Source organism: Molothrus ater, chromosome 5 (assembly GCF_012460135.2).
Source record: "Molothrus ater isolate BHLD 08-10-18 breed brown headed cowbird chromosome 5, BPBGC_Mater_1.1, whole genome shotgun sequence".
Lineage (NCBI taxonomy): Eukaryota > Metazoa > Chordata > Aves > Passeriformes > Icteridae > Molothrus > Molothrus ater.
In genome coordinates, this window is record NC_050482.2 from 46573616 (window position 1) to 46590320 (window position 16705).

General features: G+C 40.6%; 1 protein-coding gene across 3 annotated transcripts in view; it reads left to right on the forward strand.

Moving 5' to 3' along the window:
• The window catches only part of NR1H4 (nuclear receptor subfamily 1 group H member 4), a 30270-nt gene extending 18516 nt beyond the window's left edge, over positions 1-11754 (forward strand). For all 3 annotated transcript variants that reach the window (XM_036401150.2, XM_036401149.2, XM_036401151.2), the window contains 4 exons: positions 442-541; positions 1491-1637; positions 10329-10442; positions 11516-11754. In XM_036401150.2, coding sequence (XP_036257043.1) covers positions 442-541; positions 1491-1637; positions 10329-10442; positions 11516-11754 — 600 coding nt within the window. The remainder of the gene's footprint in view (positions 1-441; positions 542-1490; positions 1638-10328; positions 10443-11515) is intronic.
• The last annotated feature ends 4951 nt before the right edge of the window (positions 11755-16705 follow it).

A 16705-nucleotide genomic window follows, 5' to 3' on the forward strand; every position in this document is an offset into this window, starting at 1 on the left:
CTTACACTTTAAGTATGCTGAAAGTGGGGCAGAATCTTTCCCATTCAGTCAAAAATTAGACCACATCTTATGAAACTTAAATGTTAAGAAAAATCTTTCAACTGTAGGATAAGACTCTTATGATCAAATCTAATAATTGCTGATTGGAGCTTTGTTTTTTCCATTTTCAGTCTAGGCAATGATTTGAATTTGACTTGCTGTCAAGCTTCTTTTCCTGTAAAGACATCAGTCTGGAATCTTGAAAATATTTTCTAGAGTAAAAGACACTGTCTACTTCTTATGCTGCCTTCCAAAATACTTGGTTTTGACAACATTGGAGACAAATTACAGTGTTTGGCGGAGCTCTTGCCTGGTCCAATCCAGCAGTTATTGTATTTTATGCTTCTAAATAGGAAATGTCAGTGAAAATTAACAGATTTTGTTTGGTTTGATTTTCAACAGTTGAATGAGGAATTCAGTGCTGAAGGAAATTTTCTGATTTTAACAGAAATGGCCACCAGTCATGTGCAGGTTCTTGTGGAATTCACTAAAAAACTACCAGGTACATCGAGGGTGTTGGGGAAATATTTGTTATTGCAATGCTTACATGCCTTTCTGTTGCCTTTTGGAAAGATTTGCATATGTTTTAAAGACTATTTAAAAATGCCTGATCCTTCTACACACTGTTTAGATATTGTATAAAGTAAAGGTGCTTTGTGGTCAGAAGAATAGTAGTCTGAACAATCCAAACTCTGCTACTCCAAGATGTGGCACCCTTTAGCTATTGACAGAGAAAATGCTCAGAGAAGGGATTGCGTCTGTAGAGAGATTTTATTTTTATGTATTGCTGCAGTGCCAAATAGTTTGCCTCTAAATTACCACTAACACTTGCTAGACTCGACTCCCTTTGCTGCTTTTCTAGCTATGCTTCTAGGTTATAACACCCACTGAATTGTGAGTCCCACACAAGAACTTTCTCTAGCTGGTGGCACCAATATTTATGGTCCTTGACTAGTGTGTTATGGACAAGTACTGAAAATCTGAGTTTATTAGCATTTTTTTAACTCTCAAGTTCATGTTACCTCAAGACTGAACACTGGGCATATGGTAGAGGTCCCTTTAACTAAGGAAGGTGCATTGTAACACTGAAAGCAGCATGGCAGTGGGAAAGGAGTGTAGAGAGCTCTGGTGGAAACACAACAGAAGATGTTATGGAGCAACATCAGGTTAGACAAAATTCTCGCTATTGGTTATGCACCACCACCTTTTGCTGATCCTCTAAAATACCATGAACACTGAAATACGTGTGTAATCCTCATAAAATCTGGGGAGGTTCAAATTAGTGTCATGTGCTGAAGTCCAGTTTTGAATGTCTGCAGCAATTAGCAAGCCTACTGACACCAGCATCGAGGTTATGCAGATGTGTGGCACCTCACATGCAGGAATTGCAGGACAGAAAGAAGTGGGAGCTGTTTCTGCTGCTGTCTGATTTGTCTATAATGTGTCCTCAGGCTTCCAAACCCTTGATCATGAAGACCAGATTGCTTTGCTGAAGGGCTCAGCAGTAGAAGCCATGTTCCTCCGCTCAGCTGAGATCTTCAGCAGGAAACTTCCCTCGGGACACACTGTCCTTCTAGAAGAGAGAATTCGCAATAGCGGTAGGTACCTTGTTCAATGAGGCAAAACCAAACCACACCATTCCACTTCTGTGTCAGTATTTGGCCCTTGGGAAGCTGGTAAGATTGTTTAGTAGCATTGAGACAGATTTATCTGAATGTTCTTTACACTAACTAGAACAAATCTAACTGAGCCTCAAGTCTAAAGTTCATAGGTGAAGGATTCTTTACATGTACCTTGCAACTTTTATGAATAATGCTACATCAAATAAAGCTAGTGCATGTCTCCAGTGATAAAAATGAAAGGATGATGAAGAAGAGCTACTACCATTTCAAATTGTTCACATAAAGTATTGGTAATTATGCTTTCAAAGACAATCCCCATAAGCAGAAGAAAAATATTGTAGGATGTTACTGAAGATGACTGAAGGCAAGCACCTATTCTTAGGGTTGTTCTGGTAAAATTGAATCACACTGAACAAGGTCCATAGAAGAATTATAAATACAGCAGGTATTGAGTATTTTTTTTTATTCTTAAAGTCCATTGAAAGCTCAGTGACTCTGATAAGTTCCACTGGTTCTAGACGTAAATCGTAATAATTTTAAAAAGCCAAATGGGGCTAGATATTGTTTGTTCCTTATAGCAGAAGTTGTGTTGTACATTATTATGTATTCTTTGTGCTCCACCAATACAATACTGAATGTTTGCCTTTTTTGGTATTGACCAGCAGGCTTTATCCAACCCTCAGATACCTATCAATGAATATTCAAAGGGATCAACAATTCTGAATGAGAGAGTCAGTCTGTAGATTCTGCCTTCTGACTTTCCCTTTTAAGGATCAGAAGGAGAAGGGACATGTAACCTTAATATTAGTCATGGGAATGGGTTTGAACTCAGTTCAGAAACTACTACTGATGTAGGCAAAATTAAGCCAATATTTACATAGTTGATCCACTCAAAAGGTTCAGAAAACTTGAGAATAATTCACTAGCTGAACATATGTATTTATTTTAGCTTGGCACACTCATGTATAATTAGTAGTTTTTTATATTTTTTTCATTTTCATTGATTATAAGAGGGTACTATTTGATGGACTGGAAACAGTGATTTCCAGAGTGATATGAACAACTTCTGGTCCAGGTTCTGCAGGCAGAGAAGTATGCCAAGAAGGCCAGATATGTTTCCTGGAAACTGAATGAGTTGTCACAGATCCAAATGTCTTCATTAAGAGATTTTTTAATGGATTATAACCCAAATTTTTGATTAAAATAGGTTTTGGAGAAATGAATCCATAGGCAACATGATTACTGAAAACTTCTCTAATCTGTACAATGAGTATGAAGCTTCTTTGTTCCAGGTATCAACTATTCATTAAAAAAAAAGCAAAAAACCAAACCCAAAAGCAAGAAATACTTTAATCCAGAACATTGCATAAGCCCTTATATCATACCAATAATTTTCCTTAGTCATAATGTAAAAATATTCTGTTCATTTTCTGCAGCTATGGAATCCAGATGAGATGCAATATTATATTTTACAAGTTTGTGCTTGACTTCATGATAATACAACTGGCTGGAATACTACATTGTATCCTACCTCAGTATTATTTACCTGTCATGTTGCAGATTTAAAACAAACACATTTTGTTTAGAACAATTTAGAAGAAATTTGTGTAGAAATTTCAAGACAAGTAACAAATGTGGTATGTTTCCTGCAATTCTTTTTTTTTTTTTTCTGTGGGGGAAAAACTCCAGGGTAAATTAAAAGCAAACTCTTAGAACAAAAACCTGGGCTGAATAGTTCCCAAAAAATGAAACACAATAACTTTTTAAACCTGTATGCATGTATAAATACAAATGTGTAACTTCTTGCTCTTGGAAGAAGCTTTCTAAAATATCTTCCCTCAAGCCAGGATCAAGTTGAAGACATAAGAGGAAATTCTGATGTTAGAACTTCCCCCCCATGTATTACAAAAGGATACTGTATTATCCAGCTTACTGCTGCTGACTGCATTTTTTCCTTCTATTAATAGCCAGAATAAAAGAACTCATATATTTTATTTCTTTACTTAGTGCAAATTCAAACCTACTTTAAAAGATTTTCCTTTGCTGCATTTAATGGGGCTGTGACAATAAAAAAAGCAGCTTGTAAATCTTTGCATTTCTAGTTTAATTACTGCTACTGGACCTATTTAACTTTTAAATAAACTAAACTTTGAAATAGTTTTAAAATATCTACTATGGAAATAGCTTATTTTTGCAGTTTAAATACTCATTATTTTCATGTGTCAAAGTTTAAACAAAATGATAGAAAGGCATCCAAATTCTTCTGTTATCATTGTTTACAGATACAACTTTCAACAATATTTCAATAATCTGTAATATAAATTATAGTAAAATTAAATATTACAAGTATTCAATATTAAAAATATTAAATATTATGCAGTTCACACCCCTGAATGTCATAGAACTCAACACCAGGGCTCTAGGTTTCATGGTAGCCTGTACCAAATGTGACATTAGAGTAGAAATGTAAATAATCTTTTCCAGTCTTAACCAGTAAGGACAAATGCTACTAAAAGCTGCAGCTGCCCATTATCATGTTATAGACTGGTCCAAGAGACAAGAATGGCCAGAAGAGATTAAACTCCTCTTTTTCCATATGCCTCACTGGAAAACAAACAAATAAACAGAGAAACAAAAAAGGCTAAATGCAGCAAACTGAAAAATATAAAGACAGCAGAGAGCATCAGAAGAAATTCAGTGATGGCTGAGTGGGAGTTTGAAAATCAAGATTATTGGTAACAAATGAAAAAATAGCATCAGGATTATTTATGGCTCCTAGTGAGGTCCTTAATATTGTCATGCCAGCAGCCATAAATTATTGCTGTTAGTCAGAATTTCTGTCTGTATATTTTTAGGTACCGACTAATGTCTGAATATCAGAAGTTCTATTGTCAAGCTTTGATGCCTGTATCCATAAAATCAGGGAGGGTGGTGATGATTCTGCCTAAAAGTCACAAGCTGTCCAGCATTCTGTCACCTGCCACCATGTCCACTTTGAAGCTGCTCTCATCTATTAATATTTATGTCTTCTCTGCTCTGCCTGTATGGAATGTTTGGGGTTTTTTTTTCCTGATAAAGAAGTCAGAGATCTGGTGGTGATGACCTTTGAGCATTATCAGCATTCATTTTCATTCACATGCTGATGAGGCACACTTTTATTTCTCAGCTTGTGCATATTGCTCAAGTCCTGCTGCACCTCAGAGAATGCCTTGGTTGAGCCCTGATGGTCTTTCTCTGTAAGCCATTAGGAAAATTCTTGCATTATGTGCTCCTGTGACTGAAATCCTCTCCTACACACCCTAATATTGAGACTTAATGAGAAATACAGACTTTTTAAATTGAATGTTACTGAGATTTGTTGCCATTTACTCATCTTATTTGGTGCTTCACTATGCATATACCATATGTGATTGACTCATTCTGTGAAAGGCTGACATTCTAGTAATTTAATGCTTAGTGTTTTTCTGTTATTCTGAAAGTAAATTCTCCCCATTATTGAGCAGTACACTATTTTTAAAAAAGAGAGCTGAGATACAGAAATTTTTCTCTGTGAGTATTTGTAGTTTTGCTAAAGATACCGGGTTTCAGTAGTCATGAAAAGATAGAGATTTTTATTTCATCACTTTACTCTACAGAGCAGTTCTACGAATTTGAGTATTGGGAAATAAAATACTGATATTGACAGAAGGGAAGAATCTGGACCCAAATTTTAAGTTGGCAGCAGGAGCTCTGACATTGTGAAACACACTGCTGTCTTCCTGGATGGGTTACAGGTGCTGAAGTACACTCAGATCCAAGGGAAAAAAGAAATAGCCGCACTTTCAAAGCATTGGCAAGAGGCCACCTCCTGCCATCGCATATGGGATACAAAGTTCCCACTGATTTGGATAAGAGGCTCCTGCAACCAAAAGCAAAGTTTGATATTGGAGCATGGATACTGAATAACTTCCATTGCCCTTGTCTTTTATAATTTGGTTATTAGTACTGAGCAAGAGTAGTGCTTCAAACCCTCCTTGTGCTGGGGTTTATGCAGAGGAACAAAATGATCTTCACTGACGTGTCCAAAGTGTCCAACCCTCCAAATGGTCATGTGCATCCTCGTGGAAGGAGACACATCAGCCTGTGACTCAAGGCAAAACTGGCACACTGCCCAAAACATTAAGAGATTTCGACCACTCTAAATTGCAAAGTATAGGAAAGAGCTTTTCTGTCCACACACCTTTCCTGCACAATCTACCACACCGAGTCATCTGGTTCTAGGTACCTGAACCACAACTCAAGTTGCTAAAATTATTTAAATCATATCTACACAATAGATCTACACCCATGAAAGCAAAACAGATGTTAGGAACCCAATCTCTTTTCTTCTGCATAAGTGTGTTTCTTCAGGCCAAAAGCATTTTTAGACTGTGCCTATGAAGACTAGCTCAAGGCACTGCAGATGCTGCTACTGTGTGCCAGACCACATTTCTCTCTTGACTCTTGACTCAGGCCACTGCTAAAGGAGGGTACGTGGAAACGTCATTTGCACCCTCCTTACAGGCTTGGTTTGGTTTTTTGGGTTTTTTTGTTGTTTTTTTTTTTTTTTTAACTGGGTTTTTTTTGGGGTCAGGGGGTTTAAACTAAGGTTTCTTTGCTTGCAATTATGACTTAACAGAGGTCCTATAGATTGCTTTAAAGAAGAGGGGGGTTTGGTACTTGGTTGTGAGTTCTGCTCAACACATGCTAAGTCTCATTTAAGTTGGCCATTTAACCCCTACAAGACAACAGCAGACAGAAAAGAATGTGCCCATGCTCTGGTGTGTCTTCTCTCCTGGCTAGATTTTCCCCTGGTTTGGCACTCAGCATCACAGGGGTGAATTTGGTCAGTGTTTAAAGCACTATTTATGCATTTGAATAGCTCAGAAGAGAGAGCTAATAAGCAGCATGAAAAACAATTCTGGTAGATGAAATAATGTGAAAGATAAAATGTAAGTTTGAGTAATTAGAATATTTTATTTGCATAAAGCAGCTACTAATATACCCTTGGTTTCATATTCACTAATGTTTAAATGTTTATAAAGAAAAAATGATCTCTATCTATATTAATAACACAGTGTTAGTTACTGTTAATTAGCATTTACTCTCAAGCTTTCTTGCAATAGATTAATTATTCAGTTTTGCAACACAGCCAAAGTAGAAGAGAGAAGGCTGCCTCAAAAAGCTGGCAATACTGACCTGATATCACAGTAAATACACATATTCCAGAATTATGTTAAACAGATAATTATTCATGGCCTGAAACTGCAAACCTTATGATATCAGGTATCAGTCATCTTACCTTTAAAGAGTAATCATAGCCACAAAACTCTAAAAAAGACAAGATCTAAAGTAATGCTGTGCCTTGAACTACTGATGGGCATGAACTTGTGCAAGTAAGGGATGTTGAATGAATAATGTTAATGGGTTTAAATCTGCTCTAGTTAGATGCTGCAAAGCTGCACTCAGTAAAGCTTGTATTTCCCAGTGACCACACTTGGATTTACAGCCAGACATGCATGAACACAACACAACAAAATAATCAAATGATCTGCAGCATCTTCTGCAGGTGTCTGAGCTGGGTAAGGTAGGAATTTGTATAACACAGAAAGATGCCCAATGGCATGTGAAGGATAAGCATGTTCTTACTGCTGTAATGCTGCCTGAAACAAGGTTTTTGAAACCTTTTTAACCTTTTTGAAGAAAGTTAGGAAGGAGGCACTATTAGCAGTGACCAGGAAGCTCTGCCTGCCTGACAGCACTGTGCAGGGCTCTCATCTGTTCTAAATATAGAAATATAGAAGGTAAGGCAGAACTAACTTTTCTGTTCTCAATGAAGCCAGAAATATAATTTCATTTATTTGTTTTTTTTGTTTGTTTGTTTTTGTTTTTTTTTTTTTTTTTTACTTTTGAGCTATAACTTTGAGCTATGACTTTGGAAAATCATGTAACTCACTACTTCTCTAGCCTTTCCAGTTACAAGCACCAAATCACCTTTAATTCTTGTTCTGATAATCTGAAGTGGCAACATCTCATACAGTAGCTAGGAAAAAAAAGTAAGAACTATAAACATCTGTTTCCTGTGTTTCCCCGTTTTTTTTTTTTCTTTCTGTTGGAGTTTATTAAATCCAAACCGAAGCTTTTACAATCACATTAGAAAACAGCTCCCTCTTGTGACAGAAAAGCAATGTGTGTAACGTGCATGCCGGAAGATGAACTAATAGCAGGGAAACTTCAGCATAGGTGGGATGACAGCAAAACTACTAAGAGAAAAGATTCCATTATTCTAGTTCCAAAATTGCTCATTTTTCACGGATTTTTTTCATAATTGTCTTGTGACATATATCAGTTTAAAGATTTTGAAATTCTGTTCTCCCTTGGAAAAGTGGTAAATCCCTTGCATTGCTCAAACATCCCTTTATAATTCCCTTTCATTTCTGTGGTTCTATTTCTTTGTTTGCAGTACACTGATGCAGAGTTCTCTGCAGTAATTTCATTTGCTTTCACATCTATACTCATTTTTTGCTTTACCCTTCCATACTTAATGTTACCTTAGAAACTGTCTGGGCAGGGATTGTTTCACTACATGCTTAGGCATTGTTTGGAGCAGTGAGGATGTGAATTTAGGTCCTCACTAGCTTTTCCATATCCTGCTTGCTAGCACCATTTTCATCCTACTTCTGCTATACAGACAATAGGATTTGAGGAGTTTGGGGTCACCAAAAGCAATAAATCAATCTAGCTGAAAGCTAGCCTGACCTTCGAAAGAAAAGAGAAAAAACCTTCAAATTATGAATATGAGAAACAAATGATGGGAGTCAGCCACAGCCCACTTCCTACCATTTCTTGTTTCCTGTCAAGATGATTATGCCCAGCAGCACAATACCTTGCACTGAGACTTCTAAAAATATCAACTTTGTCTTAGACTTTTCTCATGTTGCTGCTGAGCTACTCATTTCCATGAAAGGAATTAATTTGCTCTGCTTTAGGACCCAGCTTTTCACTTCTTTTTTTTCTACTTTCATGCAAACTTTAAGACTTTGGTGTCCAGATATATGTGCTACTTACATATATAAGGAACCTTGGCATTTCAAACCACCCGAGAGGGAGACAGGGGGTCCCCAAAAGTTAGCAATAACAAGTATTCAAAATTCTAAGCAGTTAATGCTGATGACTAACAGCATAAGCCTTGCAGCACATTAGATGCTATGACTATTGTTTGCTCTGAAAGAAGGGCCAGCTGTGTTACTAACTTCTAAAGGACAAGCTGACCCACATTATATATATCCCTTTAATTGACTTAGCAGTATTGAACTCATCAAGGAAACAAGATTTGTGGCTTGTAGTCTGAAGTGAACATAGGTTGCTCGTGTCATGTGTTTAAAAACATGACTCAGCCGTGAAATAAACCACACCCTACAAGGTCATTCCTTCACTGTTGGGACACATAACTATTCCACTGCTTGAAGTAAATTCACTGTCACAGGAAAATGTGACTGTTTCATAGTTGAGTCAAGTCACTTCATGTTTCCTTTCTTTAGGTTCCACATGCTGAGTTTCAGTTTGAATTGTGCCTACTGGGGGCACTCCAAACCGCACTAGTCCTGGACTTCAGCTTGTTGTTGTACACAACACTCAAACCCACATTCATTCACATGGTTTCCAAAGGAAGTTATAAAGACTTCTCGGAGAACAGCTCAAAATTAAGATTAAATCTACAAGAGATCCTGTGGCCCTCATCTGTGGGAACCGAGGAGGTTCCCATCCTTTCAGCCAAGGAAGGCCAAAAGGTTCTTGCTGCAGAACCACTGGTTTGGATGTCCACACTGCTTCAGAGCTGCAAGCAGCCACTGTCAATAGTTTAATGTCTGCTCTGAGTGACTCACATATCATTTAAAAAAGGAATAATTTTGATGTTACAGAACTTCTCTTTTACACCAAAGAGTAGGATGGAGTACATCTGTAATTCAAGGCTAACTTAGAACATTGTGACCTGATGACAAAGTCAGGCTTCTGCTGATGGTGAATCACATGATCATATTCTTAAATAGGCCTGGATTTTAGCTCTGTATTTTATAATACGTTATTTTATGCTTTAAGGTAGTAGTGGTTGCAAGCAAGTTCATCTTGGACTGCAGGTAATCCTAGACCTAATGAAAGTTTCAGGCTACATAAAAGGAGTAATTAAGTGTCTTTATGGAGAAAACTGAAGCAACTCCCCAAGGCAGTTTGCTGTAGAGTTGGGCTGGAATTAAACCATACAGCCTGAGAGGTTTCCACATAACTAATGCAGAGACAGGGAACACAGGGTCTGCTTCCCAAAGAGGATTATCAACAGACAAGGAAACCACCTATGAGACTTGTCCTGAAGATCCAGATGGACAAACCTGCAGAGTGAAATGAATTGTTTGAAAAAAAGACTTTGAAACCATGCAAAAAGAAATTGCCAGTGTTTGCCTATGTCTAGTTTGCTCTGGAAAACAAGGATGTGCTTGCACTTCTGTAACTAATTGTCTTGCATCATGATTTCTGTAGTAGATTTCTCCCACCAAGACAGTCAATATGAAATATGAAATAATTGCTGTGTAGCAATAAACCAGAATGCTTCAATAATTAAGACATACTATAACTATTTTTTCATTCTCACAGGTATCTCAGATGAATTCATAACTCCCATGTTTAATTTTTATAAAAGCATTGGAGAGCTGAAGATGACGCAGGAAGAATATGCACTGCTCACAGCCATAGTTATCCTGTCTCCAGGTAACTTCTCATCCAGAATTAAATTTTAGTGGTTCTGGAAAGAAAGCGTGAGGAGCAGATGTGAGATTTGTAAAAACTTACATTCTGCATGGAGTAAGTCAATGTGCATGCTCATTATGTACATTCAATTGTTAAACCAGAAAAAAAGCACAGAAATGCAAACTCCAATGTCCTGCTACACCATTTGGTTTTGAACACAAGGAAGAAACTGCTTAAATAACGTTCTTTTAAAAATTACGTGTAACTCTTCACTGCTTAGCAAAACAGGCTTCTTCCTTCAGAAAACCCCAAATGTGGCTTCATAAGCACATTACCCCTGACCACTGTGGAATGCTACTTATTTTAAAGGGGAATTGGGAAACCCTATAACTTAGAATAACTAAGAGTATGGCAATGGAGGTCTTCAGAATTTATCAGGAGGTTTCCAAACCAGGTTTCAGGAAAGATGGGAAGGTGAAGCATTTCCATCACTCTTTGAGTCACTGTGTCTCAGGAAATTTTTTTACACCAAAAATCTCATCCTTCTCTTCTCCTCCCAATCCAAATATTCAAACGCATTTCCATATGAACAAAATAAAAATACAAGTATTTTCTAACAAGGAAATTTAATCTGAGGATGAAGATGTTTGATTTCCCCTTGGTGACCTGCTTTTACACTCTTCTCTTCTGGCTAAATTCCCCAGTACTACACCTCCAAGAACTTAGGGTGTTGCTCAGCTTTTGAAATTCATTTTATGACATACTCTGGTGCAGAACCAGAGTATGGAGGGATGATGACAGAACTCCAGTGAAACGTTGCAGAGTTAAAACAGTTCAGTTTTTAAGAAGGTTAAAAATTTTCTCTAGCTAGAAGTGGGAAGCTTACATGAAAACCCTAAATTTATGCAAAAATAGAGCATTAAACATTTTTATTTCATATTAATTTGAAAATAAATATTCTTTGTAGGTATGAATATCAGTGGCCAGTGTAAATATTTGAATATTTTTATTTTAACTTTTCAGTGTAAATAATTGCAATGTATAAGGGCGTATATTTGCTAATCACTTATTTTCTTTTTTAAAATCATAATCAGATCGACAATATATAAAGGACAGAGATTCTGTGGAAAGGCTTCAAGAGCCACTGCTGGATATTCTACAAAAAGTCTGCAAACTTCACCACCCAGATAACCCTCAACACTTTGCATGCCTCCTGGGCCGTCTCACAGAATTACGGACATTTAACCATCACCACGCAGAGATGCTGATGTCATGGAGAGTGAATGATCACAAATTCACACCTCTTCTCTGTGAGATCTGGGATGTGCAGTGATGGATACTTCTTTATTTTATTTTAGGAGAAATATCTTTTTAAAGGACCACATAGCACTTATTTTCATAGAGAAGTTCCCACGGTGCATTATATTTTCTTTACTGCATTTTTATGCCATGGATTCATAAAAGTCATTTTATCCACTATACACAGAATATTGTATAGCTATCCGACCCTCACACGTGAGTATAACTTTTTCTGTATTTATACCCCTTGACCAGAAAGAGCCCACCAGCTCTTCAGAGGAACACAATTAATTCCTGCTGCAATTAAGTTGATTGCAGTAACTGTTCCTCTGTAAGGAAATGGGGAAATTTAAGTTTCCATTCATAATTTTTCATTGCAGTGTTTTTTTGTTCTTTACCTCTGACAAAGAATATATTCCAGATTGTTACAGTAATAAACCAGCTGAAATGGTTAATGTCATAGTCATTTGCTGTTCAACTCTGAAATGCGTTCATGTTAAGGTACACAAGATATTATTTCTTAACAAGATGAAAAATTATGTAATGGAGAAAAACCACATACACACAAACTCTTTTAATGATATAACATGTAACTTCAATTGCAATATTATTTTGAAGTAAAAATTATAGCGTATCTTCACTTTGTGAAAGTGTGTCACAGGTTATTTTGCTTTATGACTCAGATCGCTTGTGCTTAATAGCTCTCAGGAATACCATCGGCAGCACCCCTGGGACAGGTAAGCGTATCTGGATGCCGTGCGCGGAGGTGCGGATGCCGCCGGGGGCTGCCGGCAGGATGGGGGGGACTCTTCGTGCGGGGCTCCGCTCCCAGCGACGGGGCAGCGCTGTGCCGAGCGCTGCGGGCAGAACGCCGGCTGCCGGGGGCTCTTCGGCTCCCAGCGCCCGGGGCTGCAGGCGGGCCGTGTCCCAGCCCGAGGGCCGTGTCCCAGCCCGGGGCCCGTGTCCCAGCTCGGAGGCGGTGTCCCAGCCCGGGGCCCGTGTCCCAGCTCGGAGGCGGTGTCCGAGCCCTGGGGCCGTGTCCCAGCCCGCGGCCGCTGTCGCGGGAGCGGGCGGTGCCGCGGCTCCGGGCCAGGTGCGGCGGGCACGGCCCCGCCCCCGGCGCCGATTGGCGCTTTCGAAAGGAGCGGCCGGCGCGGCGGCGCCCGCTGCGCTGTGAGAGCACGGAACAGCACAGCCCGGCACAGGACGGCACGGCAAAGCACGGCAGAGCAAAGCACGGCGCGGCGGAGCAAGGGACGGCGCGGCAGAGCGGTGGGTGTGACAGCAGCCCGCATCGGGGGGTGGCGGTGGCCCGGCCCCGGCCCGCGGCGGAGCTGCCGGGGCTGAGGGGCCGGGCGGGCAGCGGGGCGCTGAGGCGGAGCCCCGCTCTCCGCGGTGCCCCGGGCGCGCAGCTCCGGAGCGGCGGCGCTCGGAGGGTCCCGAGCTGCAGGGGCAGCGCTGGGAACGCGCTGAGAGTCCCGCGTGTCGGGGAGCCCCGGCAGAGCCCGGTGCTGGGCGGAGCCGCTCGCTGCCATCGGCCCGGTCACACGTCCAGCGGCCGCAGTTCATCCAGCGTCTCAGTCACGGATGTCGGAAGGGAAGTGCCTCGAAACTTACCCTGGGGAAGGGAGAGGGGAGAGTTTTTGCATAACCGCCTTCAAACCAGTATCTCCTGTGCCCTACGCAGGCGTTTGAGGATGTAGTGCTGTTTCTGTAGGAAATTTGTCCCAGTGCTCTTGGCTAAAACACTCATTCATTTTGCTTAATAAGCCGAAAAGCGTCTGGCTCTTTTCTTTGCCCAAAAGCTGGCCGTGTTCCAGGGATGCTGTGTGTCACCTTTGGCATAGTACCAGATCAAGACATGGGAAAAAGTACATGTATTCCTTTGGGAGCTGTAAGGCCAACTGGCCTATGCATTTGAAATTGTACCGGGTGGATCTTTCAGAATAATGCATGATTCTATATTTAAGTCATAATAAACTACTCCTGACTGTGGCCAGCCAGCAGCCTGCTGAATGGGCATCGAAAAATGCTTTGCTGGAAGAAGTGTGGGTTAGAAATGGGAGGGAGAGAAGAATTTACCTGTGTATGTGAGGGAGCAGCTGGGGCAGTGTGTCTGGTGTTAACCAGCCTCTGCCCAAACTGGATGCTCCTGTGGGAAAGCAGCCGTCTGCATGTCTCCTGCGGAGATGGCAGCTGTTGAGACGAAGTGCTCCTCCCTGATTTTGAGTGGGTTTCTCTGCTCTGACAGGTGTACCCGGGCCCTTTGTTGCCATTTGGTAGGGGAGAGCATGTTCACTGCCTCTGTTTGTGTGCACTTCATGGACAGGTGTGGAGAGGCAGTATCTGGGGAGAACAGTCAGCGTGCTTTAATGTAAGGAGTTGGTTGCCGCCTTAAAGCCCATCACCTCGGACTGACCAGTCTGGTTCTTTCTCTTTCGTGCCTCTGAGGCCTCCCCAGGGAAGCAGAGCTCCTGCTGACTCAGTAATGTAACAAAAAGGCTCTGAAATTGCTGTAGTGATGGAGTAGCACTCCGTTCAGTCTCTTGTGCCTACCCCTTTTCTTTTGCGTGTTGGTAGACGTGTCTGTAAAAAAAATCTTGACTATCCTGTAGTATGTTTCAACAGATACTGACTGACATGACAGCTTCTTTCATTTCGGTCTGTTTATAAACATGAGTTTCAGTAGGCACTGTCAAGACTAAGCCAGTTGCTCTGGGTTAGACTGTTGTGACTACCTTTGGCTGTTGATGGAGTAGAAGATGATATTATATATCTTAAATATAGGGTGAAGATGTAGAAGCATTTCTACCCAAGTGTTTTCTTAATGAGCCTGTTAACAGAAGGCAGTTTAATGAGCCTGTGAATTCCTTTAGGTTCCACTTAAGCTAGGTCAATGGCTGCTTCATCAATGTTTTAGCTATCTGTAGAGTTGTGGATTCTGTTTGGTTGTTTGTTTACATGTAAACTGTTCAGTCAAGTAAAATGGGATTTGGACTCGGTTCATCTTGTGCTACAGAATGGGTTGTAATTAGTGTAGCATGTCTTGCTGGTTGGGGCCCACTGAGTGATCCATACATCCTGATACAGCTGATCCTAAGCAGACTATCTCACGGAGCATCTAAGAGCATGTGTTAGCACCCTGAAGTATTTGTGTAAAGTGCTTTAGTATTTGCTGACTCTGCTGTTTCTCACAGTGTCTGGGGGCAAAGTGCTGGGCATCTCTGTGGAGAGCAGAGGCAAACTGTGGTCTCACAAGTCTGTGTGGGTCATGTCCAAGGGTGTGTCTGCACCCCCTTTCCTGAGGAATGCCTGTCCCTATGCCATGTGTCAATAGATAGGGATGTTTTTCTCATCTCTCTTACCTGGTGTTGATCCATAGCTCTAGTCCTTCACTGGAGGTTTGGCACTCAACCAGCTGAAAGCAATTCTTGCCTCTCCTAGTATATAATTTGTGGCTGACCACCTGTCTCCCAGTAAATCAGTGTCTCTCTATTGATCCAGCTGCAAGGTGTGGCTTGGCGATAGCTCCTCTCCTTCCATCCCACAGAGCCATTGGCAGCAGAAATACCAGCAAAAATGAGGGGTTTTCTGAAGGTGGGGTTGGTGGTGGGGGATCTCTATGCTTACTGAGCTTGGAACTGGGCTGGTTGCACCCTGGTTGGGAAAAGATAACATTTCTGGTTTTTTCCTTGTCTTAAGGGGTGAAGCAGGGAGGGGAAAATGGGGAAGAAACAGCACCAGAAACAGTAGGGGGAAGGGGAAGAATTATTAAAAGAATTGTTTCTGCTGTGATGGGCTTATTCAGTCCTCCGTCCCAAGGGACCTTGAGGATATCAAGGTCTGCCTGGAAATGAGAATGGCACGGCCTGAAGCCGTGCGGGGGATGTGTTACAGTGTACTTTTATTCTGAGCTCCTTTCTTTCACAAACTTCAGTGTCTGAACACCAAATGCCTGTTGAATGAGAGTTGATAAAACTGGCATGTGTAGAAACGGATGCAGTCCTATCTGGAGCTGCCAAAATTCAGTATCAGCTACTTACTTCATTCATTATGTACAGCTTTTTGATGCAGGGAACCCAACTGGTTTTAGAAGTCAGATTTGGTTATGACTCTGCCTGGTACTGCAGTATTCACCTCACCACAGCACCTTCTGCACATTTACAGGCAGACTACTTGAAGGTGGCAGACCTGGGTCTTCTCATCCTGTGCCTCTCACAGTAAGTGATAAGGCTACATTAATCTGTATTCCCTGCAATCTCTGAGCTGAATACTTTGGCATCTGAAAATGGCCAATTGTTACTGTATTCCTTTTCAACTCAAAATTCATGTACTGTAGCTCGCATCATCAGAGGGGTTTTTTGTTAAGTGTTTTTCAGATGCCCTGATAATAAGTGAAGCCTTTTGGCTTACTAGGGAGCTCTGACATATGGACTTACAAAATAACTTGTTTAAGAAGAGCAGGCCCTTGGAGTTCAAGTGCCACAATTTCCCTCAATCTCCTATTTTCCTTTTTTTTGGCAAGACTAGTTTTTGTTAGGCATGCCACAAAACTGCAGATGCTGAGCATTCCTGTGATAGCTGCAGTGTGAATATTTTGCTTTGTTCATGTTTTGAGTGCTCCCTGTGAATTAGGCTGTCTTTTGTTTTCCCTTGGCAGTTAATATGCTAGAGCTCTTGTTAGCCTATATGGAACTCCTTATTTTAATGAGACCAGCTTCTCTACTGGCTGTTCTGCTGTTGTTTTATTTATTTTTTTTTAATCAATGAAGCCTCTTATTGAGCTTCTCTTAGGACAATAGCTTTCTTATGCGAAAGGAAAATGTATTCCCCTGGACAAAGCTGTGGGAAGCATAACATGCTCATTAGTAATGCTTGGTATATACCCTTCCCTTCCCTTGTTCATTCATAGAAGGAAAAATGACATCAAGGAGAGGATGTCTCTTTCTTTTTTTTTTTTTTTTTTCCTTCCCTAGAAATAAAAG